General features: G+C 36.3%; 1 protein-coding gene across 3 annotated transcripts in view; it reads left to right on the top strand.

Annotated features, from left to right (window-relative positions):
- Window positions 1-368: 368 nt before the first annotated feature.
- LOC100543316 (cilia- and flagella-associated protein 43-like) overlaps window positions 369-27,109 on the top strand; it is a 42,174-nt gene continuing 15,433 nt past the window's right edge. The window contains exons 1-19 of one of the 3 annotated variants that reach the window (XM_031554495.1): window positions 369-704; window positions 1,192-1,314; window positions 3,616-3,869; window positions 4,670-4,766; window positions 7,455-7,622; window positions 8,997-9,147; window positions 13,959-14,109; window positions 15,952-16,014; window positions 17,089-17,168; window positions 17,861-17,992; window positions 18,536-18,652; window positions 20,151-20,231; window positions 20,930-21,078; window positions 22,102-22,205; window positions 23,106-23,246; window positions 25,168-25,337; window positions 25,677-25,829; window positions 26,247-26,377; window positions 26,866-27,031. In XM_031554495.1, coding sequence (XP_031410355.1) covers window positions 1,208-1,314; window positions 3,616-3,869; window positions 4,670-4,766; window positions 7,455-7,622; window positions 8,997-9,147; window positions 13,959-14,109; window positions 15,952-16,014; window positions 17,089-17,168; window positions 17,861-17,992; window positions 18,536-18,652; window positions 20,151-20,231; window positions 20,930-21,078; window positions 22,102-22,205; window positions 23,106-23,246; window positions 25,168-25,337; window positions 25,677-25,829; window positions 26,247-26,377; window positions 26,866-27,031 — 2,415 coding nt within the window. In that variant the 5' untranslated portion in view covers window positions 369-704; window positions 1,192-1,207. Of the gene's footprint in view, window positions 705-1,050; window positions 1,315-3,615; window positions 3,870-4,669; window positions 4,767-7,454; window positions 7,623-8,996; window positions 9,148-13,958; window positions 14,110-15,951; window positions 16,015-17,088; window positions 17,169-17,860; window positions 17,993-18,535; window positions 18,653-20,150; window positions 20,232-20,929; window positions 21,079-22,101; window positions 22,206-23,105; window positions 23,247-25,167; window positions 25,338-25,676; window positions 25,830-26,246; window positions 26,378-26,865; window positions 27,032-27,109 lie in introns of those variants that run through there. The other 2 variants (XM_031554497.1, XM_031554496.1) reach the window with 2 other exon arrangements.

The following is a 27,109-nucleotide window of genomic DNA, read 5'->3' as shown; positions in this document are numbered from 1 at the left end:
TGGTAATTTCCTGCACAAGCCTCCTATGCCCCAGGCAAACAGACGCCCTTTATCAACAAGATAAGTTCTCCCACCCCTAAGAGAACTGTGTGAAGGATCACAACCTACCGTTGGTATGATTTCAGTAATATTTTGGGTCATTAAAAAAAAAAAAAAAGAGGTTGGAATTTCTTATAGGGGTTAAGGACTTAGTTAGTCTGATAAACTGTGACCCAGAGAAAAGGAAGGTTGAAACCCAATTGTTGCGAGGGCTGCCTGCTGCAATAGGTAGATGCCATGGAGCCAAAACTGCAGGATGGTAGAAGAAAGCTTCTTCGTGCTATCTTGGTTCAACATGGCATAGATCTCCTATGGAGACAGGAAGCATGGTGCAGGCCTTTGCTGCAGCTTCAGTGCTGTGGGAGTGCATGCTGCCATAGCACAGAGAAGCAATAGCAAAAGCAAGAAGCTGTAACATCTGCTTAGGAAAGGGAAAATGAGATTCTAGTGCTAACTGCTTTAAAAGTACTTGGAGATTCCTACTGTGCCGCAGCACTATAAGCTGTAAATGTGCAGATAAACGCCATAACTGTCCTTCCTCCTCTTTCCAGCTGACATTTGCTCCTCAGCCTTCAAAGCTCCAGCATTACTATCTCAGCAACCCAAGAAGAGCTACCCAGGGTGAGGTACCGCAATGCAGGAGAAGTGAAGTCATAGGAAAACAGGTACACCTCACCATGGGAAAGGCAGGACGCCATTGAAACAAGAGTAGCAATGGCATATCTGGGGCAGCGGTGGCCAGGGCAAGGAACCTTTTCCCAAGGCTGACTCAGATAGATCTGCAGCCACGATTACCGAAGTTAAGAAACTCAGGGCAGACAGAATTATCCACAGGTCAGCAATTGAGATAATAGATAATTGCCCAGATCGAAGGTAGAATTACCCTTGGGTCAGGGAAAAGAGCTGGTCATGCTCCAGAGAGATCTTTTAATTACACGGTAACTAAGATCACAAAGAGCAGACTTGCACACCCCTACGTACAAACTACCTTCCTGTAAACGCGCTGGCCCTTTAAATCGTCCCCCACTCATACTCGCGCGCGCGCTCGTTGGTTGGTTGGTTCCTGCAGGTGCGCGAGCCAATCAACTGTCTGCTTTCATCTTGGTGCGAGGAGCCGTCTCAGCTAATAGCAGCAGCCGTTCTTGTTTCTAGGAGACAATGTAACAAGATGGCGGCCGCCGGTGAGGAGCGGTGCCCGGGCAGCCCGCAGCTTGGCGCCGAGGCCCTGGGGGGCCGCCGCTGCTCCTCGCCCGAGGAGACCACGCTGGAAGTGAGGTGGGGGCCGGCCGGCCGGGACAGCTCATGCCTCTTGCGTCACACAGCCGAACCCGTCGGCCTCGACAGGGCGCGTCGTGTCTTCTCGCCTGGCCCCGATCCCTCCCGCTCTAAATTAGCGCTGTATGGTTGTCGGACAGGAGTGCAGAGAAAGGAGGAGTGCTACTGTGTTCTAGGTCTGCGTTAGTGTGGCGGGTAGAAGGAAGAGAGTGGGAAAGAAGCGTTGAATAGCTGGAACTGAGCTCTTGGTGGATTTGCATTAACCTTGAGTTTTGCTTACCTCCAATAGCAAAAGGGTTCTGAAAGGAGTATAAGAGTAAGCAACTCTGACTAGGTTTAAGTTAAAGCCCGATGAGATAATAAGTGGGGCATGACTTGTCTATTCCTGTGTTCCTGTTCTGGCACCTGGCACTGTGAGCCCATACACTTTAGTCCTATCTTGGCTGCTTCCTTTTCCTGTTTTACCCAAACCACATCAACCTCTAAACTTTCCATGGTTGCTCTGTACCTCCTATATCACACCATTGTTTCCTGCCATAGCTCTTAATGTTTCTGTTATTTTCAGTCCTCTCAGTGTTTTAAACTTGGATTATTTTTTCATAGCAATCTAGGATGTTTAGGCAGTTTTGTGTTTTTTTTTTTGTAGTTTTTTTTTATTATTTCCCCCCCACATAATGGAGAGATACTTAAGCTTCTTTATCTGGTAAAATATTGTAGCTGTTTGATCACATTCTATAGCTAGGATAAGATAACCATAATTAGTAGAACTTCAACCTTAATATATGGTAACTGTCGAGTCCCAGCCTGAACCACTGATTGAGCACCTGGAGAAAGGACCTGGTCAGCCCTGGGAGAAGCACAGGTGAAGGCAATTCAGCTGTGTGACCAGAAGGGGTAGAGCCTGGCTCCAACTCTTTTAGACCTCATTTAAAGGCTGACTGCCACTGGTGTGGGCTCTTTGATAGGAGATCCCTCATTTGTGGAGTTTTCCCTGTGAGTCTAGGTCTTCAGAGACAGGTGAGCACTTTTCCTTTTTCTTTAGTTTTCCTTTTCTTTGGAGCACCTTTTTATCCTGCTAGTCCCCTTGTCATTACATCTCCTGTATTGTTGTTCTATCATACTGATCTTTCTGATTGTTACACTTAAGTGTTCTGATGCTTGTAGAGTAAAATAATATCAGCTGAAACATGCTGTTCCTACATTCCTATTTCACCTACATTCCTATTTCAAGAAAATACCTTGTGCAAACTGGTTTTATTTGGAAGAGCTATGGTCTAGGTTTTTTGCCTTGTGAGAAATGCCATTTTGAATTGAAAACATGTAAAATTTAAAGCAAATTAAGCTCTTTTTCATGTGAAGCAAAGACAGTTTCCACAGAATAGAAACATCTAAAATTTACCTTTTTTTATGCTTTCTAAGTTAGTGTTATTAGTATGCATATTAAATTTGAAAGAGAGTTCTGAAAATCACTTTGTTGTTGGATGTGGGAATACTATGTTATATGTTTTCAAAAAATACAGAATTTTGATAAAACTTGTAGTTTTGAATGAAGTTCTATTTTCAAATAACTAGTACTTCTTAGTGGCAAATTTTAAGTAACTATAGTCCATCTATGTTGTAGCAGCCAACAAAGTTTATCACTGAAGTAAACAGAACTAGAAAATACTTTATTTCTGCTCTGACCTAGTGCTAAAGAAAAGCATAGAGCTGATCTCATGGTCATGTTTATAGAAGTCTGCTTGTGCCATGGTCATTTATCTAGTGTTTGTGTAAAAGGGGCTGGAAAAATGCTCACCAGCTGATGTCTGTGTTTTGTTGCCATGGTATTCAGTTCATTAGCAAAGATAAAAAGGCAGTGTGTTACTATTCTCTCTGCCTACATTTATTCTTGTAATTAGCAGAAGAGGCAAAGACCTCTTTCAGCCTAATGCTATTATCTGGCAGAGGATAAAAGGTGGAAAGAAATTAAAAGGGATGGTACCAGCGCGGTGTGGTACAGATGATGGTATTCTGGGTAAATGTTGCTATGTTTCTATCAAACTAAGATTTGGCTCAGTCAGACATATTAACTTAGAGCTAAATGCAAGTTCCTGTGATAAGGGGATGCTGGTGTTTATTATCCATGCACTTTCTCAAAGGTAGAAACTTCTGCAGATAGTTAAGAATTTACTGACAGTGTAGTTTCATAAGGTGACTGCTCTTCAGTAATTTACTTCAGTCCCTGTTTTATGTTCCCTTCTCAGGTTTTTTTGAGAAATGTGTGTATGTAACAGTTCTAACACTTACTTACTTTCTCTTTAGTTGGGTTCAGGGATTCTCAAACAAGAACTTTGGCTTTATCAACAATCAAACTGTCTGCTACTCCTGTGGCAATTACATCCTCTTCTTGGACATTAAAACAAAGAAGACAACAGCACTGCAGTGTCAGACTGGCCAGGTGGGAGCCTTTGCGGTGAACCCCAACCATGGAGTGCTGGCCTTTTCAGATCGGAAGCTGAATCCTGTCATATATATCTACAGTTTTCCAGAGCTGAATAAACTGACAGAGTTAAAAGGTAGTGGTGTGGTAACTGTCCTTGTCACCATTTCATCAAAACAAAACTTTAAGCAGCCCGTTTCTGAGGGTATTTTGTTTCTGTAAGGCTTGAGAAACTGTGACAGGAAGCTTTCTAAGAACAAGAAGTGCAGGAAGTAATGTAAGACATTTTCTGCTGTGCTATTTTTCATGAGACTCAAGCTAGGCAGGAATATGACGATATAAAATTGAACTGTTATAAGGAGAAAACAAATTGAATGAATTTGAATTAATTACAGGAAAGAGTTGTCTGAATAACAAAAAGAAATCATATTGTGCTAGGCTCCCAGGTGGACTGCTGAGGTGGTCTGACATGGAGACATCTGAGCTGTGAGTTATGGTTCTTGTGGTGCAAGTCTGGAGCCTGTGACCAATGTATGTTTCTGCCTGTTCTGCGTCATTGCCCTCCTTAGTTAATTTGCTTACCGTCTCCATGGTTCAGTTTACTTGTCATTTAAGTGAGGATCATAATGCTTCCTTGCCTCATGTAAATGAAATTAACTGCAAAGAATTTCCAGTTAACTGGGGAAGAAAAGCACTTTCCAATTCAATGTATTAGTGAAACAAATAGGAAAAAAAAATTCCCATCAGTGACATTTTCTGAGTACTTACATGGTCTAATCAAAACAATCTTGTGTAAGCAAAGGAATCACAAGAATAAAGAATATCTTTGGAGAGGTGAAGTGGATATTAAAGAACTGACAGGAGAACTTCAACTCTTATAGTATACAGTGAAGTCTGCAGTAATTAGAGATCATGTTCTTTATTTTTATGTTTTAGGTCACATTCAGTTGGACTATGCCTTACTTGCATTTAGTTTCTTGGGTCCATATCTAGCCAGTTACTCTTCATTCCCAGACTTTGTTCTTTCAATATGGTAAGAATAAAATAACTATCCAATACCATTTGCATTTAATAACACTTTTGTATGTGTGTTCTCTTAGCATAAATTAAAGTAACAAATTTGAAAGAAACTTTTGCCTCTTTTTTTTTTTCCCCCCCGATGATCATTGTTTGCAAACTTCTGCCATGTTTGCTGTTTTTTCCTGGTACTAGTAGTTCATAGTCAGAATAACTGTTACTTTGCCATAGCTGTCTTCTAGCTTCTTAAAAATGTTGTATTTTTGAGTACTTCTGAAGTCTGTAGCACCAGCTAATTATCTGTTCTTCCTTTCTATCTGTGGAAAGAAAGTTGCCAGTTAAAAATTGGAAAAGAATTCTAAAGCTGGTTTCTATTTTTTGTCCCATTCAGCATTCTTCTTGATTACTTGTAATTACCTAGTTCTGTCTTATAGTTGTGCTCAGTGATTACATCATCATGCATCACTGGGTTAGATCATTATTCTTGTTGTTGCCATGTAGAGAAATATGGTATGGTTGGGATACAGAAAGTACTTTTTTCTTTAATTGTTCTGTAAACAGTTGCCTCCATGGCCAGCAAGCTGCCACCTACCATTTAGTTTGGGCACTTTTTCAAAACAAATGGGGAGAGTAGAGCAGGAGGAAGTCAATTAAACCCAAGAAATGCTCTGTGTAATATCAATGCAATGATGACCTTTTTATTTCTTGCACAACAACTAGAGGAAAAAGCAGAAATTCCTATAACTTCAGAATGTTAGTTAACAGTTGTAGCTACTATTACTGATGCTCATCCCTTATGAGCAATAATGTTTGCTGTGAGCTCTGTTCATAGAGTGTACATCTGAAAAGTTGTCTGTTTATATCATAATAGAAACCAAGAGAGACTCTGCCCTGAGGAGTCTGCGTGCTAGTCACCCACAGAAATAGTATATATGAATCAGTGTATTCATTGCATGCACTTAAACAAAAATCCACTGTCTTAAAGACTACTCTAGATTGCCCCCAAAATGGAAACATTTCTAAGTTTTATAAATGGTTTAAAATAGGGCATTTTCCAAGACCAATGTCAACACTTTTGAATGAGTACAAATTTGACTCTCAGCATCTAATTGTCATAAGAGAACCATCCTCAGTGCCAGTCAGAAAGAATTTAGTGACAAAATAGAATGGCTTTGCAATCTTAAACTTAGAATTTATATCAACTTCAACAGAGTTGTATGAACTTACTATATGATCAGGACCTTTTGCAGTTAGATTGTGTTGTGCACTCATCACAGATGAAAGAAATCACTGTTTAGCATCATTAATGCGATTGCAATATGATGATTACACAAGTCATGTATTTTAAGTACGTAGTTTAGAATAAGAAGTGTAAGATATGCTTTGACAGTTAACTCAGGCTCGAAACAGGGAAAGCTTATGGATAACAAAACCAGCTGCAGCCTTTTGCGTCTGATTTTTATCTCTAGATCTTTTTCTTTTCTGTTTGAAGGAGAAGCTCCATGCCAGATTCTTTTTCAGATACACGTGCTATGCTTTTTTGGATATTCATAAATTATCTGCTCTAAGAACATTGGCACTATCTGCTAGATATGAGATGAAAGCTCTCTCTGAAGATGTCAGTATGCCCTTCTGTTTCTGTTACAGTCAGAGTTGAAGCTTTTAGCTTTCTGTAGAGTTAACTTATGCTTATAAGTTAACTTATAAGTTAGTGCTTATGTGTGAAAACTACTAATTTTTTTCATGTGCTATGGATTTTAATCATTGTCTTTGCATGCTAATCAGTATCTAAGAGTGAATTTCTTACAGACCAAAACAAGAGGATTATACTAAATCCGTTTACAGCATTATGCATTATAGTTTTCTTCATCTCAGCAGTAATGACAAATACAAAAGCTGTAAATGTTATTTAGATTAACAGTCAGATATGCTGCCTGAGATAATAAGCAACAATTTTAATGATTTTCTTCAAATTATGTTAATCAATTCTTGGACAGCACCTAAAAATGCAAGTGAAGTTGAGAACTAATCTGGATAATGGAGGAATATGCAAATTAGAGCATGAGACTATAAAGTAGGCTACAGCAGACAAAAGAAAAGGCAATGGAAAGAATATTCCCAGGGTAGCTCCAGCTAACACATAACATCCCAAAATTCTGCACTGTTTTCTTCTCTGGTTAGTTAATGCTGCTGTGTGGCATTCACAATATAAATAGGATGCAACCTAAATAATTCAGTTAGATAATCAAGGGCTGACTGAGTTTTCTAATTATAAGAATTGCAATACCTTCCAACTGCAGCACTATAACAATTACTTTACGGATTAGAAAAGCAAGACTGAGGTCTTGGGTGCTGAAGTGTTTATTGTCTATTCAGTCAGTGACACAAGTAGGAGGAAAATGGATGTCTCCTGCTCTTTTCACAAAAGGAAATGCTTGGTAATGTTTCTAAAATGCCTGTTTTCATAATTAGTTCACTATTCAATCACTTTGTAGCAATACTAATTTTATATGCGACTAATTAACCACATCCTTTTAATTCTCAGGAGAACTTGGCTTATTTGACAGCGTGTTTGTTTTTTTGTCAGTGATGTATTTGTTTGCATACCTCGATCTTGAATGTCAGCCAATCACACTCACATATTTATCTTGAATGATTTAACTTCTTTAGTGAATTTGATTTTCTTTTACTCTCCTTAATGAAGGAACTGGCAAGAAAATATTCTCCTGTGCAGTGAGTCTCAGCCAGGAGTAGAAGCAACCTCCATAAGTTTTAATCCTATGAACTGGCAACAGCTCTGTTTTGTTACTGAGAGCTCTGTTACTATCTGGCATATTGAAAGAAATCATGACGAGCATTGTCTTATACAAAAGTAAGTGAAACACCTTTCAAGTTAAAAGAATGATTTGGAAGTATATTTTAATGACTAAGACTAGCAACCTGTATCTGTTTGCAAAGAACTTAATCCAGTTTAGTCTGCCTAACAATTATAATCACTAAATGTTAAAGCACAACCAGTATGAATCTGTCTAATCAATCAGATGAATTAAGTATATGATTTTGTAGTACTCGTGTCCCAGTTATATTAGTCAGCATTTTTGGTGGCCGTCTCTATTAAGAGCTGTCCTAGTGCATTAATGTAGTGCCTAGATTGCTTTCCCATTCCTGTAAGTGGTAATGTTGAATACTGAGTGGCAATGTGTGTTGCTTTTGTCCTATGGAACTGCCAAATGTGGATCAAGTTACTTTCTAGTAAGCACAGTTAAGCAGTATGTAGCTGTAATCACAGATTTTACCAAAAAGCAGTGTCTTTTTGTGTCATTTCCAGCTTGTGTGGCCAATTTACAGAGGGTGGCTCTGTCAATGCAGTTCACTGAGTACAGCAAATCTAGATGTATTCTCATATTAGCCTCAAAGAAGATTTTAGAACAGATGGAGTAATATGCCTTGTTCAAGATGGAAACCTCAAAGCATAACACAAATACTGTTGCAGTGGCAGCTATTTCACAATTCACAACAGCATATTTAATTTCATTAACTATGACTATGACTAACCAGTATGTTACCACTGATATGGTTAAAGTATATAAATACTAAAAGTATAGACAAGGCTTTAACTTGAGATCTCAAAGCAAATATTTTAATGCCTTTTGTCACTGTAGAGTACACATGAAAATATCTATATACTTGTTTTTCTACTCTTTTTATTCCGTTGAGTAGAGGTTAGGCCTCCACTGAGAATTAGTTATTTCACATAACACTTTTACCAAATCATAAATGAACATAATTTGTAAGCTACAGAATCCTTACTTCCTGCTCATATGCTGATTATCAGAATGTAACAGGAAAATACTGCTATTACTTTTTTTATCATAACTAAATTTTCTCCAAATAAACATTTAGGTTGAATCCTCATAGCTTGTGCAAGTTGGGTGTGTAACATTGTTAATCCGACTGAAAACAGCAACAAGGATGGATAGTTATTTGTCTGAGGCAATAGGAGAAGACAATGAGTTAGTGTAGCAATCCAGTTCTGCCAGTTAGGGGCCTGTCTTGTAGCAGAATTACCATTACCTTTTAGTGAAACAATGTTTCATATAGAGGTATTCTGTAAAGCAGTTTTCCATTACTGTTGCTGAAGTAAAGGTTGGTGTCTCTTCTCAAAAAATGTGCTTCCCAGTTTTGTATCAACATACGCTATTTGTAATATTTCTCCTCAGACAATTTATCTTGCTTTTTTTTACAGCCCTGTGAAACTCCCTGATGGGCAAGGTTCTCTGAATCATCATAAGGATTTGTTTTTCCCATATTCTTGTGTTGAAGATCCCTACCATGGCCCTATTATGCCAGTTTCAGCCATTGCTGGACTGGTAGGAGATGAAGCAGAAACATTCATGGTAGCTACTCATTTTATCCATTTATTACTCCAAGTCATTATGCTGTTTAACCATTTAGATGTTAAGAAATTAATATTTGTAAATGTCTGTTTAAACAGGTACAATCCTGGATATAGATTTGTTGTTTCAGAAATGTTTTTGAAATACATTTTTGACAGATTTAGAAGGCATGCTACTGTTGCACAGTACAGTAAAATACAGACATTTCTGACATGTCCTGGTGTAGTAATGCATCTGCGCAGTGGAGGTACTGCTCTCTATCCCAGGAGCATTAACAGCATGTCAGCATTTAACCATTCCTGAGCTAATGAGAGCTGTTGAAGCCTTGAAAACTTATTCCCATGCTAAACTGATAAAAGCCTTCAAGTATCTTTACTTCCCTTTGGGGTTTGTTCTCTTCTTGACTCTGAAAGTATCTCAAGCTGTGAAAACACTGTAGGCTTTATGCCAAACAGCAGCCTCTGCTTTTGAAACACATCCCCATTCCACTGGTGGTGCTGGATCTGCCCATTTGCTGTGTTTATATTTGATCATTTACTTGCTAGCCTCCTTAGAGATATGAAACGCTTCAAGAGTTGCCATTTTTGTATGAAATTTACTTTCACTTGACTGTTAACTAGAAACAACTGGCACTGTGAAAACATTTAATTTGCAAATCTGGGATTCCCTTTTAGGATTAAGAACATCATTTTCTGTTTTATGGCTTGTGTTATATGTATGATACTGGAACTACTATACATTAGATGATGCAGCATTACATTGTCTTTTTGCTGGGCAAACGTGAGTTCTATATTATCAGATCAATACACCACAGGTTTATGCAGTAAGCCTTTATTACAAAGCAGAATACAGAAAAAAATTGCAAATGGGAAATAATTTTACCTTACCTCATCCTCTTTTACATGGCATTTGCAGAGCTTTTTAACTGTGACTACTTGGTTTCCAGGCAGACTACAGATGTCCTCTACTGATTTTGATTACATCTGAGCTACTTATATTTCAAAACGCTTAGAACATGGAAAAATAAAGATGAAATATGTTCATAAGCATAATTGCCTTTTTATTCTACCTTACTGCTTTGTATAATGTGTACTGCACCTCAACTGCAAAAAATGCTTGGTTCTTTAGCCTGCATTGTGAGCTATGAGAGGGGGAAAGAAACAATATATTAGGCATGTAAGGATTAAAAGGATTTGTTTGTCCTTGTATGCGTGCTATTCTATTCATCAAGATCAAATACTCCTCTGTGGAATGCTGCAGATAGAGTTCTAAGATTTCAGCAGAATCATGTGAAGAATTAAGACCTTCTTGTGGTTTCCATCACCATTTGCATCCCTGTTATTTCCAGCTCTGCTTTGGAATGTATCACAGTCATTGATGAACTTCTATTTCCCTAGAACTGAACATTCTCAGTATAGTCACAATTCCAGCTTTCTGTGAGAATTTTCTGCCTAGCATTTCAAATGTAGAAGATTTGTGCCCATGTTTATGATCTATTTCTTGCAAGTTCTTTTGCTTGAACTTGCAGATCTATGTTGTGAGCTTTCTCACATGGAAGAAAATGTTCTTTCAACCATATTAGGTACCTTTATGGGGTCTTTGCATTCCCAACTGCCTCCAGGAAAATCTAAATTTTTTTTTTTACCGGCTTCAATATTATCATCTTGTCCTTAAATATAGAAATATTTTTGAAGTAAGAGCAGGTTGATCTAATTCTACTAATTTTTGACCAAGATTCCCTTTTCTTTCAAATTAGGGGGTATATATTTTGGTATTTATTTACTGTCCAGACACCCTAGGTAGATGGGTACTTTTTCGTTACGAAATATTAACAAAGTTGTGAACATAAGATATTTTGGAATGATTTTTCAGAAATATGAACTTGTACTTTTTGTTGTGCTGTATTTTTTCCTGGGTACTAAATTGTAGGGTGCTGCATTCTTCCAGAAGTAGCACCAGGAGACAGATTCAGAAACACTGATTCAATTTCTATGTTTTCACCTGGCTCCAGCCTATGCTAGCTGAGTCATGGTTTGTTTTTTTTTACAGGCATGTTATTTGGTGATATTGTACAACGCTGATTCTCCCCTCTATATACACCTCTGCACACATGCTTCATCTCTAACCTAGCAGGAGTACTGAGCTGCTACTAGATCTTGTAACCCAACCCCACTGGGTGGAACTGTGTACATATGTCTTGTAGCTTAATGCGCCCACTCCCAAAATGGAGAGTTGCTTTTGGCAAAGCAATTCCTGCTTGATTTGGTCTGAATACAGTTGATGTAGAAAGTATTGTCTCAAAATATGATTTTTTTTCAAGGCCCTTATGTTGAAACATAACTAATAAAGTAACATTTAGTGGGACTGAAACTACTGAGTTCTTGCTGAGTTCTTCAGATATCCAGATATCTTCAGATTACAGTTTCTGTAATGGACTTAATGGTAGTTATGGCACCTCTACTTCCTGCTGTTTCTCACTCTCTATAAATTGACAGGCCCCTGCTGCAGTTACATGAATGGGTACTGTAACTGATGATTTGTATACTGTTACAAATGTCCGGGAAGACTTACCTGATTCTGGCCTAAAATGCGTATCTCAACATTTGTTCATACCTTGGAGTTACTGTCCTCACTATTGTTGTGTTTAATCTTTTTTAACTGAGAGCATGCTCCTCCTGGCTGTGGTTAAGGAGGTGCTTTCAGTTTAGTGCAGTGAGGAAGTATCATAGTGTGCTGAGCCTCTCTCATTTTCCACCAAATTCAACAGAAGAATTTTTCTTTACAACTAAATCCGAGTCAGCTGAGGTCAATGTTTTTCTTGTTGATATAAGCATCAAAAGTGGAAAACCATTTATTTACACTAATAAGTAGAGGGATTACTCTCGACTCATAGTCCGTGGTTGCTTGGAGGCAGTAGCATGCTCCTAACGAGCGTGTGACAGTTGTGTGAGAAAAGCAAGTCTGCTGCATGTGCACTTGGTTGCATCTCTGTTAGGGGTCCATGCTCCAGAGTCAGATATTGAGACTAACTGTGTACCACAGCGTAGCCACAGTGGGGCAGCAGAGTGAAAGGAATTGAAATATTCAAAATATTTAAATCCTTTTTTTCTTCCATTATATTGTTTTAATTGTGTTTTGATATTTCTTACTGTTACAATCTGAGTTTTATGAATTTACTTTGTAATGACCAGCCCATTTGAATCCATTGTATCCCCAGTAACAATGTTATTCCATTGTTTTATTATAATTTCTTTTGTGACAAGAATCCGTCATGGATTTTTTTTCTCTGAAGAGCTGTTAATTTTAAAAGAGACAAAAGTTCAACAAAAGTCTGCATTATTATTATGCACTACTTTACCACTGCACAATTGAAGAATCAATCTTGTTTTGAATTTACATAATCTCACCCTAGGATTAACATGTTTTACCTACCTTATGTAAAGGCAGTCATGACAGCAGGCATAAGGTGACATGACAGAGGTTGTCTTTGCAGAGGAAGCTTCTGATTCATGGTAGTTCAGTTACATCTTGAAAAAGATTTGTGCTGTTCAAGCTATGTAAAATGAGGGAAAATGCCTATATTAAATGCATCTCTGGGTGATGTATAGTTCCATCCTGCTGTAGATTATTAGTTTGTCCTATTTTATTATTCAGGATGCTTTGTAGGCATGATAAAGAGCGAGTTGCTTATCTAGAATTATATAGGAAGTCCTTGGCATATTTTATTACTGAATTCTAGATACCTATGAATCTCTGTCCTATGCTTTCATCACAAGTGCATCCATATTTTCTCTTCTGATAGAACCTTCAGTGAGACAGCAAGAGAATTTATAGAATTATGGACTCTTCTTTTATTTTATCCATCACATTCAGTATTGTTCCTCTTCTCCACTACTGCTCTTTGGATCTTTCCTTCTTAATGTTCTCACAAGGTGTTTTTTTCTTTTTGTGACTCTGCTTCAATCTGATTATTTCCATCTAACTCCTATTGCTCTTGTATCTGAACAGCTCACAGCCTTTAATAATATTTGGTGGAGAGGCACTGTTGTTCCCATTTTATGGATGACAGATTTGAGTTTTGTTTTAGAGAAATGAAATTCCAAGTGTATGGCAGTCTGTGGCAAGGATATTTCTAGATCTAATTTATCCATGATGCAAAGATTAACAGAACTGTTTTTCAGGCTAATTTGGTTATTAGATAAGCTATTTAAACATAGTGTGTTCTAATTCTACCAAGAATGCAATGTCATGGAATGAAGAAAAAACCAACAGGATGTGTCTGCAAAATCAGGCTCTTCTGTAAAGTAGTTTGAAATACATTTGTCAGGATGAGGTCATATTAGGTAGCCATTTAAATTTGGACTCCTAGTGCTATTCTGATGGGGGGAAAAAAAAAACAATCTAGGAGATGACTGTTGGTTTTTTTTTTTTCATTACTTCATTATTAAGAAACTGGGAGATTATTTAGTTGTAGTGGGTCAATATCTTTGTTAGAGTGGAGGATATATCAGGGGATTTCTAAGCCAGAAGGCAAAAGTGCTGGATAATAAATTAAAACAAAACAAATTTTACCACTTTTAATGAAAATATAATTTGTCATTTATGCAAGCTTCTAGAGAGAAATGTGTGTTCTAGACTTCTGCCACCAGACATTGGCTTTTCTGGAAGATGTTCATGTTTCTCGTCTCAGTAGAAGGATGACTGAATAAAAAGAAAGTCAGACTCTGAGATAATTTCTTGGCCTTGAAATGTACATAACTATACAGATATTTGCCAGTTGTTAATGGAACTTGTTTATTTTTGTGCTGAAGCCTAGAACTGATATTAAGCCTTTATTGCATCCTACTGCCCACTGCTGGACTGCAACCTCTGACGTTTACCTGGGCTGTAAAGAAGGTTATATTTTGGCAATTGATACTAAGAAATGCAGTGCTTCTATTATTCAACAAAAACCTCTACCTGGTAAGAAATAACTGTTGTGTGTTTTATTCATGTAGTGAGGAAGACAAAAAGGACTGTGAAGAGTTTTTTGGTTTTATTCTGTTGTGTAACCTACAGAAATTGTAATGCTGTACTGGAGAGTAATAAGTAAATAAAGTAAATGAGTAATAAAGTAAACATTTCAGAATTTCTGTTGATCTTCTAAGTCTTTAGCACCCTTTAATTGGCAGTCATTTTTCTCAGCCAAAAAAAAATTAAAAAGCTCTAAATACATTAAATCCATTTGATAAAATGAACAATAATTCTAACAGCCTATATCTTATTAACAGCTTTATTAGATTAACTTTATACTACTAATATAGCAACTGTATACAGTCCTTTTACGGCTAAGTTAAGTACAGTAATTTATTTGCTTTTGCAGGGCATATTTTGGGTTCTCCTCATTTGGTATGTTACCTAATGTTAGAACATATCTTTGAAGACTCATGTTTGGCATGATGTTGATTAACAACACAACTGAATTTAATATAAAGATCCTTTATATAACTGCTGATCTTAAAGAATTATATTAACAATTTTCTAATGAAAAGAAGACTGTAAATACAGTTAGACTATTGTAGAAGGTTTGAACCACAGAGAGTGAGCAGAAGATGCCTCTGGCTTAAAACAAAGCAATTTACTTTTAAATTATTCTAGAAAGCTTGGCACATCTTGGATTGATTGCAGCTTGCTAAGGTAATTTGTTTCCCTAATGTGTATTCCCTTTTTTTTTTTTCCATGGGGACTTTTGGCATGCTGGTGAGTGAACTTTCCTGGCAACAGCAGCCCATTCCATACTTTTTTTTTCTAGGAACCTTGAAGTCTCAGCCCAACTCCCTGCCATATGCTACCCATTTATGTTCATACAGAGGGCTTCCAAAATGGATAACAGTTAGATGTGGCCAGCATAAGCAGTTCTGGCAATGGCACCCTATACACTGTCGTCCTTGGCAGGGATGGGAGATGTCAGTCCTACAGTGCACGTGTAGGTCAGTGGTTTGGTCAGATGGTAAAAGGAGCAGTAGAATGTGCTTCTTCTCTGACTAAAAGTGGGCAATATGATATTGCACACCAACGTAGAACGTTCTCTGTAATCAGTGCTGACTTAGAGTTAATAGACAGGCTGACAATAATTTTGATTTTTTTTGCCAATTAAAGCATTATTTCTTGAAGTGAGGCAAGTATCACTGACTTTTCCAGAGTGCTGTATCTCTGTTCAGTAAAGAAATTCTGCTCTTAAAAAAATAAATAAATAAATCCAGCATCAATTTTCCACTTTTGAAATTGTCAGTTGTAAATCAGCTCCAGAGCTGGAAGTCATGAACAAGAAAATGAGGTGTGACTAGATATTTTTTTTTGTCCCATTCAGTAGAAAGCATCAAAAATATTTGCCATCTGGGCTTTTATTTGGCCTGTACATTTTTCTGTGTTGTGTCCTAAAACTCTAACAAATGTCTGCAAGCATGTTGTATTGAAGCTTCTATGTAATTTAAAACATTTAATGTTTCTGTTTAGCAAAATACTTAAGTGCATGTCCAAATTCTTTTTACAACTGTCAACTGAACCAGAGAAAGTTGAGTCAACAGTTGAGCTGGATGATTTTAGTGGTCTTCTCCAAACATAATGACTCTATCAGTGTATGAAAGATTGTGCCTGCTCAGTTGTACAAATGACAGAAAGGATTAATATTGGGAAAGAAAACACATTTTTATTTCAGTATACTAAACCCAGCTTTCTGCTCAATAGACTGGAATGCAACTGATATTTAGTGAAATATTGACATATAAACAAGGTTAATGACATAAATTGTTTTTTCTTGTGCAGAACAGGTACGTAAAGTATCAGACATGTTGGACTACATTCGTAGAGAAGTACAGAAAAAGAAAGGTATTTCTATATTCCAATTAAGCTAGTAGATTTTTAGGCAGCATCAGTAATGGCTGAGTAATAGTATGTGAGTGTCGTTGGAAGATTCTGCTTAGATGAGCTCAGATCACCCTGGCCTCTACAGATTGATGGCAATCGTTATGTGTGTCTGATGAATAACTAATGGGCTTTCTGTTAATAGCCAAATGAATAGCCTCAGGAAAAACAGTGGCAGTGAAATAATTTCTGTTCATTCTAATTTAGATTGGAATAACTGAAGTTAGAGTAATTTTCCTATTGTTTAATTGTTATAGCTGTAAGAACTTGTAGTTTAGTTGAGTTAGGATTTAGGGGGTTGTTTTCAAACACTGAGTTCCATAGTACAAAAAAAAATTATATTTTAGAGTAAGTCCAGCACAAGGCCACAAAGACTAGCACATAGTTGGAATGCATGACATAGAAAGATGAGCAGAAAGGATTATGTTCGTCTTGAAGGAAAAGGGGGATTTTGCTATTGTTTCAGCTACCCATTGAAAGGTAGCAGAAAATATGGAACTAGATAGGTAAAGGGTATAGTTGACACCAGCAGGTAGATAATAGGAAAAAAATAAACGGAATGTGGTCAGATATTTGGACAGGTTGCCCAAATAAATCATAGGATTTCTTAGTAACATTCAGACATCAGCTGGATATTACTCTGAACAACATGCTCTAGCTTTGAACTTGTGTCTCAGTTTGAGTTGGCTCTGTGCTGAACGGGAAGGTGGATGTATCAGAGGACTTCTAGGCTCTGTTCCAGCTTAAATCACTATATGATTCTCTTATTGACAAACTTAGTGTATTTATCTTTGTAGCTGTTCTGCAGTGTTTACAGAATTAAATGATTTCTCCAATCAGTTTCTAGTTCATCAGGCCACAGTAGTATTGTCACTTCAAATTATGTGTACCAACTTTATCCTTTGTTATCATAGCACAAAGGTGAGGAATTACATAGACAGTAGAATATTTTTACTCTCAATCAACTCTTCTAGATTTAATGCTGAGATACATTGTTGCAATAAATTAAACTATTTTGTGTTGGTCTTCTGCTCTCAGGTGGCAAACTAAAGGCTCTGCAAAGAACAGTTGTGTTTACCATGGCATTTTGTAATGAGGGACTGTACACAGCTGGAATTGTAAGGCATCCTTCATGGTCTTTACTTATTAATATGATGTCAAAATCAAAGAATATTCATATTGAGTACGTTTACAGAGTTCTCTTCAAAGACAAGCTAGAAAGAAAGTGGAGGGTTACAGAGCTGTAGCAATTCTCTCTGGCGTAGTGTATTCCTTTTTAAGGCTTGAGACAAGAAATCAAGAGGTGGCAGGGTAGGAAGAGATCCCACTTTTGTAGCCAAAAAAGGGACAAAGAGGATAACTTATTTTTAACAAAAAACAACACTCTAGAGGAACAGAAAAGAAAGATGGATATAAAACAGGAAAGTAGAGAAAATGGAGAACTGTCTATTTATTTTGTGCAAAATCTACTTCACCTTTTAACCCAAACTCATGATTCCACTGTTCATTACTGCTTAGAAGTAAAACAGTTCTTATACTGTTTAAAAAAAAAAATCCCAACAGTATGAAATCTTAAGTATTAACTGATTAGTCCTTTCTTATCAGACATGAACTGTTACTAAGACTTGTATTAAGGATCACCTCAGTGCATTTCTTATTCAAAGTAAGAATCCTCTGAGTAGAGATGTAATAAAGGCAAACCAGATTGCTAGAGATGATATACTGTTAAAAACTTTACTTTAGAGGTTTTTAGTTCTTGCTGTTGAGTTTGCTACTTAGAACTGATGTGGGTTTATACTTTTCTGCACAGGAGGGCGTTTTATATGTTTATCGCATCAGAGGTCTCCAGTATGAGATGGAAATCTGCGCTGACATCTCAGAACCCATATCCTCCCTAATATTCTCTCCTGATTACACAATACTTCTGATTATTACAGATCAGGTATAGTATTTGAGATAATAGCAGAATGTATGAGATGTTCCTGTGATACTATATGTGTGTGTTGGTACTGCTAACGTGATTGTGTGAATCTGTGAAACTTCCATAATGCTATCCCAAAAGTGAAACAATTTATACCACCAGTAAACTCAGTCCATGCAATGTTTCTAACAAAAGATTGGAAGGATTTTAATGAAGCATAGAACAACTGTCTTCTGCAGATGGTGGATTATAAAGTACAGCTGATTCTTTAGTAAGACAGAACGGGGTGTTTTAAATCATTTTATTAAAGAAATTTTGAAAAGAAGAATATCTAGAAAATCTGACTAGCTGAATAACTATCAAATGATCTTCGGCAAGTATAGGTTAATAAAATCTGTAAAACTCAGCTGAATTCTACTGGGCACTTTTAAACTAAGTTTAGAAAGAAATGAAAACCTCTAAAGAATTAAGCTCAGGAAAATGGATATTTTTGCTGAAGTGTTTGAAAGCTTTTAATGAAATGTTTCATAGCCCTGTGATGGATTAGTACTTTGTATTTGTCAGGGGAAAATCTATTCTTACGAACCTGCCCACCATGGAGAAGCTGTCAAACTCGTGAATGCATTCAGCAGTTATTTGCTGGCTGCTGATTTTCTTACTCTGGGGGACAAGTACTGTGTGGTAAGAAAAGGCTTTTTTTTTCTTGTGTATCTAATAGTGAGTTTTTTTTAGGAAACCAATATATTGCTAAGGCACAAAACCAACAGCCTTATGGAGATCAGGTCTGTCTTGATTTTTGCTTCAGTGGTATAAATACCTATTAAAAGAAGTAAATGGGGCCCACTCAGGTATGGCCTATAAAAAAGTGTAAAAGAAATTTCCCTTGAGTGTAGGGTGGATGCAGATTGCTAAAATGTCATACTGTTTCTGCTGTTGATTTGTGTGACTCACAGTTTGTCTTGAATATAGATGCAGAAAGTGAATTCGATTTAGAGAATAGATTTTAGAACAAGGAGTTTCCTACTGGTCCTTTCAGCCCTCAGCATAAATTGGAACAGAAAGAGTTGCCTATCCTGGGTCCAGAGACAAACAAGACCTCACTAATTTTTCCCCTATGAAGAAAGGCTGGGTCTGTTTAGCCTTGAGAAAAGAAGACTGAGAGGGGACCTGATCCAGATTTATAAATATCTGAGGTGTGGCGGCCATAGTGGTGAGGCCAGTCTCTTTTCAGTGGTACGTGGAGACAGGACGAGGGGAAACGGACATAAGCTGCAGCATAGGAAGTTCTGCATGAATGTGCACAAGAACCCTCACGGTGAGGGTGACGGAGCACTGGAACAGGCTGCCCAGGGAGGTTGTGGAGTCTCCTTCTCTGGAGATATTCAAGTCTCGCCTGGACGCCTACCTGTGCGACCTGGTGTAGGGAACCTGGTTTGGCAGGGGAGTTGGTCTCGATGATCTCTAGAGGTCCCTTCCAACCCCTACAATTCTGTGATTCTGTGATTGGTCTGTCCATTCTGAAAATTTCACGCTGTCTTTGATTCCTGCAAGACACATATTTTAGCCAGTAAGTCTGATTTGTCCCCAGGCCATGAATTCTTCATGTAGGCAGTGTAAGAACATTGGAGCCTTCAGTTCATTGAATCTGTTTCTTTGCTAGATCAGGAATGATACATTTTATTTGCTTCAGAATAAATAAAGTGAGGATTGATAGGCCTCTAGCAATACTTTACTGAAATTAGAAAATTGTCTGTATACAAGCACATCAACCATAGTTATGTTATACATCGTTTTTTTCACGTGAGGAAGTGAAGACCTCTTCTTTAGGACTTTCCTATGCAAAGAAAAGAAGTGTGTTTTTTTTTTTTGTTTTTTTGTTTTTTACTGCTGACTGAATGTTGTGAGTGCTGATATTGATCTGTTTTGCCCTGCATTATTTCTTTCTGCTTAAAGACCATTTCTAAAGTTGCAGCAATTCACAGAAAATATTAAATATTTTCTTTGCTCTTGCAGCAGCTGTACTTAAAGTAAAAGCCAAATAATTCCAGTCGAAACTAGGAACTCTTGATCTGCCACGCTGAGACATTAGCTAAATCTTTATTCTATAGAAGATCAATAGCTACTTCCAAATAATGTTGTTATTCTGCCCTCCTCTGATTATGTTTTTTGTCTCTTCAAGTCTGTAACAATTTCAGGGGAAGTAAAAGTTTGGCTTCTGGAAAAAGGGACTTGCCTCAGCGTGCTAAACCTGGATATTGAGGTACACACAAACTAGAAGCTTATGTTGTAAGAAATACTTAAAATTTACATTTTAGTATTTTTGTTTTATACTAAAATATTGCTCAAAATCAAATCAGCCAATTTTGAGAAAAGCTGAATAGAATCTTTCAGTAACAAATGAGAGATTTTTATAATATATTTCAGAAGGTTTCCTTGAACTAGACACAAATTTAACTCAGGCAGAGAGCAGAGAAGGCATTTCAGCCTGATGTCCTAGTGTTCTGTTTTTAAGAATTCATTTGTAAATAATTTGTATGGTATTACTTTACTAAATTTGTATTTTTAATGTGTGTCAGAATTGACAGGAAATTTTTCAAGTGTATAAAAACTGTCTTGAGTGATCTAACTAAGAAATTTTAGGAAATGGGTTGATTTCAAACTGTTAATATTTTATCCCGACTTAAGATATATTCAAGCACTGAAAAATCCTGTTAATTTTTTTTGTGGAATAGATAATTATATTTTGATAAGTAGATATAGAGCACAAGGGGAAGTGCTTATGATGTCTATTAAAATCCTGCTTTCTAATAATAATAAAGAGTTAGAGGTAAATCACATTGAATTTATTCTCTGAATTTTAGAGAGTTGTAAATACTAAAAGAAGTTGCATACTAACTTATAGCATAATGTCATACAACATGATTTGGAGCTGTTAAGTGTCTTTTATTTCTCAATTAGGCAACTGCTATGGCTTGCTGTCCCTCTTCAAACAGTGTTGCTGTAGGAACAAAAGGGGGTCAAATCTATTTTATTGACATTACCAAAGTTGAAGCTCCACGGGTTGTTCACAGAATTTTTCTTTCCAAATTTCCAGTACTATCTTTGCAGTAAGTATGCAGTAACAGGGGCAGGAATAGTGTCAAATTATTGCTTGAATAATGCACTTGAAGAAAATTTTTGAAGGTTTTGTTCTAAAAATGTCAAAGTAAAGTATTTTAACAGTTCAAGTATTGCTGAAACAAATATTTTTTTCTGAATTACTTACAAGACTACTAGTACCAGGATTTAGATGATAAAAATATAATATTGTATTTTTAAGGAAAGTTAAGGGAGCACTAAATATGTTGATGCATAAGATCCTTTCTGACAGATCACTGTATGGAGTAATTATATGCAATGTCATGTTTCTGGACTTAGAGGGTGGTTTCTCAGTGAATAAAAATTCAAGGTTTTGTGAAGTTAACTTTAAGCCTTTGAGTCATCCCTTCTTACATGGTAGTTCCTTTTGTTACAATTATTAATAATTCATTTGCTCACAGTTTTTGAATTTATCAGTCCTTCTATAAGTATCTCTTGTGACCCAATAGTCTTACTTTTTATTGTTGTTGTTTTTCAATAATCAAAATATCTGAGAGTATTTTCATTCTATTTTTAAAAGAAAAAGCAAAATGGATCTGAAGTGCTAGACATAAATATAAATCTGCTTGTTGTTTGGAGAGTCAGATGGAATCTCTTTTCACATTTGCCTAATGTAAAACACCAGAAATAGATACATAAAGCAACTTACTAAAGGGAAATCAACGCAAATACATGTTTAATCAAAATAATATGAAAATGTGTCCAGTGGTTTTCTTTGAAATAATTGAACTTTAGAGGAAGTTGATAAAACAGACTACCTTGGGATACTCTTAGCTTTAGATAAAACACCTGCTCAGTTAGTGCACTTGTAGCACTGGCTCTGACTCTGTAAAACTAGAAACTGAAATTTCAGTTGCATTTATGCCCTCAAGGAAGTCAGCAACTATGAGGATGGAATTGTGAACAAATTGTTACCCCTTTATTGACTGTATTGAACTGTTTTTGGAATATAACATTCAAAACTGGATTTGTACTTGTTTTTTTTTTCTTAGTTATGATCAGGGTGGCCAGTTCCTCATAATTAGAGCAATGGAAGGATATATCTTTATTCTAGATGCTCGGCCTTCAAAATTATTCCAGGTTCTTGGATATGTAGGTAATACATGAAACAACATTAATTACATCATGTTTTCACTATTTGTTGTGTTTTAAATATACTTGCATGTCAGATTAAGCCACCTTCCTTCAGCTACTTATATTTTAGGAGGACTAAATATAAAAAATATTTTCCTATCAATTTCCAAAACTAATTATGTAATAATGTGCTGGTACATCTCTTAAGATCTCTATGGCTGACAATGTGAGAAATTACACTAATTATTGATAGATCATGATGTCTGAGTGCAATCTTTTGTTACAAATGCCCACTACTGACCTCTTTAACGTGAGGACTGCTGGAATTGTCAGGTTTGGTCATTGAAACTGAATAGTTAAAAATGATTAAATTTTAACTTGTAACAAAAAATTGTTCTGAAATGTGTAAATCTATTTATGTAGTCTCTCAATTCCAGTAACATACTTTCTACATGCACAGCTATGAGTCGTTTGTCATCTTAAATTAAGTCCAAAGGACATTTTATTATTTTAATAGGTTTGACTTCCAGGATAATACTTGGAAAGTTCATATGTTAAACTGTATTTAGAATTATATCTCCTTAGATAATCTAAATATGCCTGATAATGTTCTCATTTTCTGGGTCATTTCTTAGAACCAGACATTTCTTTGCTTTATCTGGTGGTTATCAGCAAATTGCCTCAAACTTGCTGAAATTCAAGCTAGATGTAAACTGAGATTTAAATGTTCAGTGTAACCAAAGCACTTAAGTGCTCATCAGCACTTCTGAAATCAAGTTGCGGCTTGTCTGACATTTTAATGCAAATTTGAAACAGTCTAGTTGTGCAGAGCTATATTCTGAAAAGGGGTCTCCATTTTGTTTCATGTAATATCTCAGTAAAAATAATGTTACCATGATGTAGTAATTTGTTGGTGTTTCAGTGTTGGCAGGTGAGGTGCTGAGTCTTTCAGTAGTTTCTGACTTCAAGAACAGTGTAGTTGAAGTGATGGTGGTGCTTAATGTAGCAGAGATCCAACAAACAAGGCTGGAAATTTTTTGCCTGCCACCAACACTCATGGAAGGTATGAATTGAAATATATACTTTGTGATGCTTTTCTAAGACTAGAATGCATTATTGCCATTCATTACACAAAATACTAGTAGTTTTAATCTCTTCCTTCATCTCATCTGTACATTCTGCACTATCATTTCTCCTATGGCTGCCTGGTGACTTAAAGTCAGCTGAATTGTTTCAGAAGAAATACTGTGATATTTTGAGTAAAATGCAAGGAAAGGAGGAGGGAAGTATCTCATATGTAGAATCACAAAGTACCGACCTTACCACTATTGTTATTGTTGTTGTTATTACTACCATGTGGAAATGCCCGAAGTCAACCACTAAGAGGCCTTGTGCTTAGCATTACCTACATGCAGACTAGTATATCAAATGGAATCAATCCTACCAGCCTTTTCATAGAATTGTAACAGATATATATTAGTTTGTTAAGAACATGTTAAAGGTTGATGTTTCTCAAAAAATAATTATTCTGTTCTTACAATTTTTCTATATAGAAGCACCAGGCCAAAATTCCACTGTATTTATAAAATATTAACTTGTATCCCAGTAAGGAATATTACAGAGAAACATTCCGTGAAAAGCTCTGCACAGTGATGAAAAGGGAAGAAATAAAGAGAATTAAGAATGGTGCACTTCAATTCACCTGCTGAAAATCTGGGCCTGTGTATCTGCAGTGTGCAATGTGCATATTGAGATATTAAAGTTAAAATATCTATTTGTAATATGGGAAATAAAGTGAAAGGAACCTGTTAGTGTTTCACTAAATTGAGTATCCCACACTAAATTTTCAAATGTTCGTGCTTGGTTTTATGTGTGCAATTCTCAACTGTATAATGAGTCAGTAATTTTTCTGTGCATATCTATAGTGTTCTAACACTTTTAAATGAATCTTTTTTTTTAAAAAGCAAATAGAGACAAAATGGACTCAACTGCTGTAAGTGATCATAGAACTTGTAATTACGTCTGATATTCTAGGAATGCATCGATCTGGGGCACTTTCTGGAATCAAATGTAAAACTAAATTAATAGCTGTGGAAGGACTTAAATGCATTAACTTAAATAAGGCACAGAGTAGGTCAGTGTTGCACCTGGTGTCCTCATCACACAGCCAGTGCAGGATAGTGCACTAACAGTGGTTGTCAGTGACAGTGTGAAGCTCCACTTTTATGTCTCTTCCATCCTTGAATTTCGAAGTGAGCAATACTGTTCGAGGTTCCATTGATGTCCCTATCGCGTTACAGAAAAAAAGTAGTATATATCCATTGTTTACATCATACATCATCCTACTTTTGTATCATTTACATTAGATGCCACTGCTGTCTAGCAAAGCCTTTTATGGAGAAAATTGAGCTCTAAGTAAGCCTAATGCCAGATTTTCTAGTTATTTACAAGTAATTTCGAAAAGGCCTTACATTTCACAATCTTTCTTAGAAGTAATCCTCAAAGATAGTGTTTTCTCTAAATATACAACATTAGACTAGTTTTTAACTTAACCATAGTCAATTAAATTAGAGTATGATTTTTAAAGTTGCTGAGAATCTATATTTCTTGCATCAGTCTTAATGTCAAATGTCCCTTGAAAGCTCAAATTAAACAACCAAAAAGAACAAAATGCCCTTTTGAAAGCAGTGATGTGAGCCTCTGTGCAAACTACTTTGCACTGCTCATGTAATACCTAAGAAACTGGTTAAATCAGACATTTTTACTCACTGTGGCTGGACTGTTGATCAAATGATGTTGACAAATACGGCTCTCTTGGTACATCACTGCAGTGTGCTATATTTGCACAGTTAGTATTTGAAGCTACAAATCTTAACTCATAGTCTCCTTGAACACAGCTCATGCTTACTCTTGGCTGAGACTGTTTGATTTGCGTTAGTGGTGGTGATGTCTCTTCCTCTCTATTTCTTTTATCAATCTTTTAGGAATTGATAAGTATGTTAATGATCAAGGAATGCTAAATGCTAGTGCCATTAAAAAGGAGCAATATGTTCTGGAGTACCCTTTGAGTTCAGCAGTCAGACTGAAGGATAACATTGTGTATGGCTACTGTACCTGTGCACCTTTCATCTGTAAATACAATCTCTCTAAACAGGTAAATTCCCAAAAGTTGTTTTACTTTGAGTCATGGTGAAGTACCGGCTAAGAAAGGTCATAGATGAAGTGAATGTATGGCAGGGCATTAGCTAAGAAACTTCCTTTCTACGCTTAAAGCATCTACTCCATCCTTAAGTATCAATTTTCAGTATACTACTCAGAAGCCTGGCATAACGAAGATATTTGTTTTATGAAAGAAAAACCCAAATTCTTATATGTAAAACTCGTGCAGCTTGCAAGCATGTGATAGACAATCCACAAAGCTATTGTTAGTCTCCTCAAAATGGTGTGGATATGTCAATTATTCTAACTGCTGCTAACATTGTTTGGTTGACAGAGCATTTTGGAAGATCCACCAGTATTTTTATCAGAAAAGATGATTCCTAGCAATCAGTTTGGATCAGGATTCATCTGTTTGTCACCCAACAGCCAATGGCTGGCATCAGCAGCAAAGGATGGTGTTTTGTTTATCTACGATACTTCTACTATGGTAGGTGAGCACTTAGGCACAGGGTTAGTTTGGTTTTCACCTGAAAGACCTGTGAGACATACTCTCTTTATATTCTCTTTATATATGAAGGTATTTCAGAAAAACTTTTGTTGAACACAAATTGACACAGCAATTGTTTTTATAATGAATGTGAATATGATCACATATACTAATTTTCTTTTCCAGTAAGTTTTTGGGTTTAAATATGAGTTTACTGATCTTCTTTATCTCCTACAAAATCCATATACAAAAATTATTCTTACCTCTAGTCAAAAATTATAAACTCGTGAACTCTAGTATTTTATATACTTCATACTGACATTTCAGGTAGACCTTAATCTAAAAATAAAGCAGTACAATTTACAGCCATAATCCATTAAGAAGTTATAATTGATGAACTGTTTCTGACTTTTCTAGGAGATACTTGCTCAAAACTATTGTCACTCATATGAAGGAGGGGGAATCAGATCTGTGGTATTTTCACTAGATGGCAAATTCATCCTGGTCAATGGTGAAAGTGATGGTGCCCTGGTGTGTCTGAAATGGAAGTATGTATAAAGTGGCAGAATAATATTGATGGTATAAATTCTGGGATCTGGGCAGACTAATTTTTGCATCTACTTGTGATTCTGAACTTCCTTTTGGTTAGTCTAAAAATAAGGAGAATTGGATTGAATTGTTGAATACAAAAGTCACTCCTTTCAACTGTAGAGGTCTCCCCAACTCATGACATGGTGGAGAATGTCTTGTAATTTGAGTGTGGTTGCAGTACAAGATATGGCTATCTTCTGATAAATACACATATTACAGATGGTGGGCTTCTTGCCGCTTTCAAATAAGCCACCTGAAAATTTCTAATTCTGTAGAAACTTCATTTAATTCTAGAACACCAACAACATTGAATCATAAGTAAAAACACTGCATAGGCATGTTTAAAAATACTTAATAGATGTGTTACAGAGAACATTTTAAAATTCCTCAATTTTCTTAATAAAATTTCACAAAAAAATATATTAATTCCTTTACTATTTAATAGGAAGATAAAGGAAACTGTAGTTAAAGAAGCGGATTTTCACTGGCAATCTCTTCTTACTATACTGAACAAGTCTATTTTGAATGAAAATGCTGTTTTAAGATGTATGGCAGAATGGCAGATTGAGTCAAAATCCACATCGGAATCAGTTCCAGAAGAGAAATTTAAGGTATTTTCTTAATTTTGGTGAGAAGAAAACATATGGTCATTATCTTAAAGTTTTATTTAAGTACTGTCTTTAAAAAAA

The sequence above is a fragment of the Meleagris gallopavo genome, chromosome 8, assembly GCF_000146605.3.
Source record: "Meleagris gallopavo isolate NT-WF06-2002-E0010 breed Aviagen turkey brand Nicholas breeding stock chromosome 8, Turkey_5.1, whole genome shotgun sequence".
Lineage (NCBI taxonomy): Eukaryota > Metazoa > Chordata > Aves > Galliformes > Phasianidae > Meleagris > Meleagris gallopavo.
This window is presented reverse-complemented; position numbering and strand designations above follow the sequence as displayed.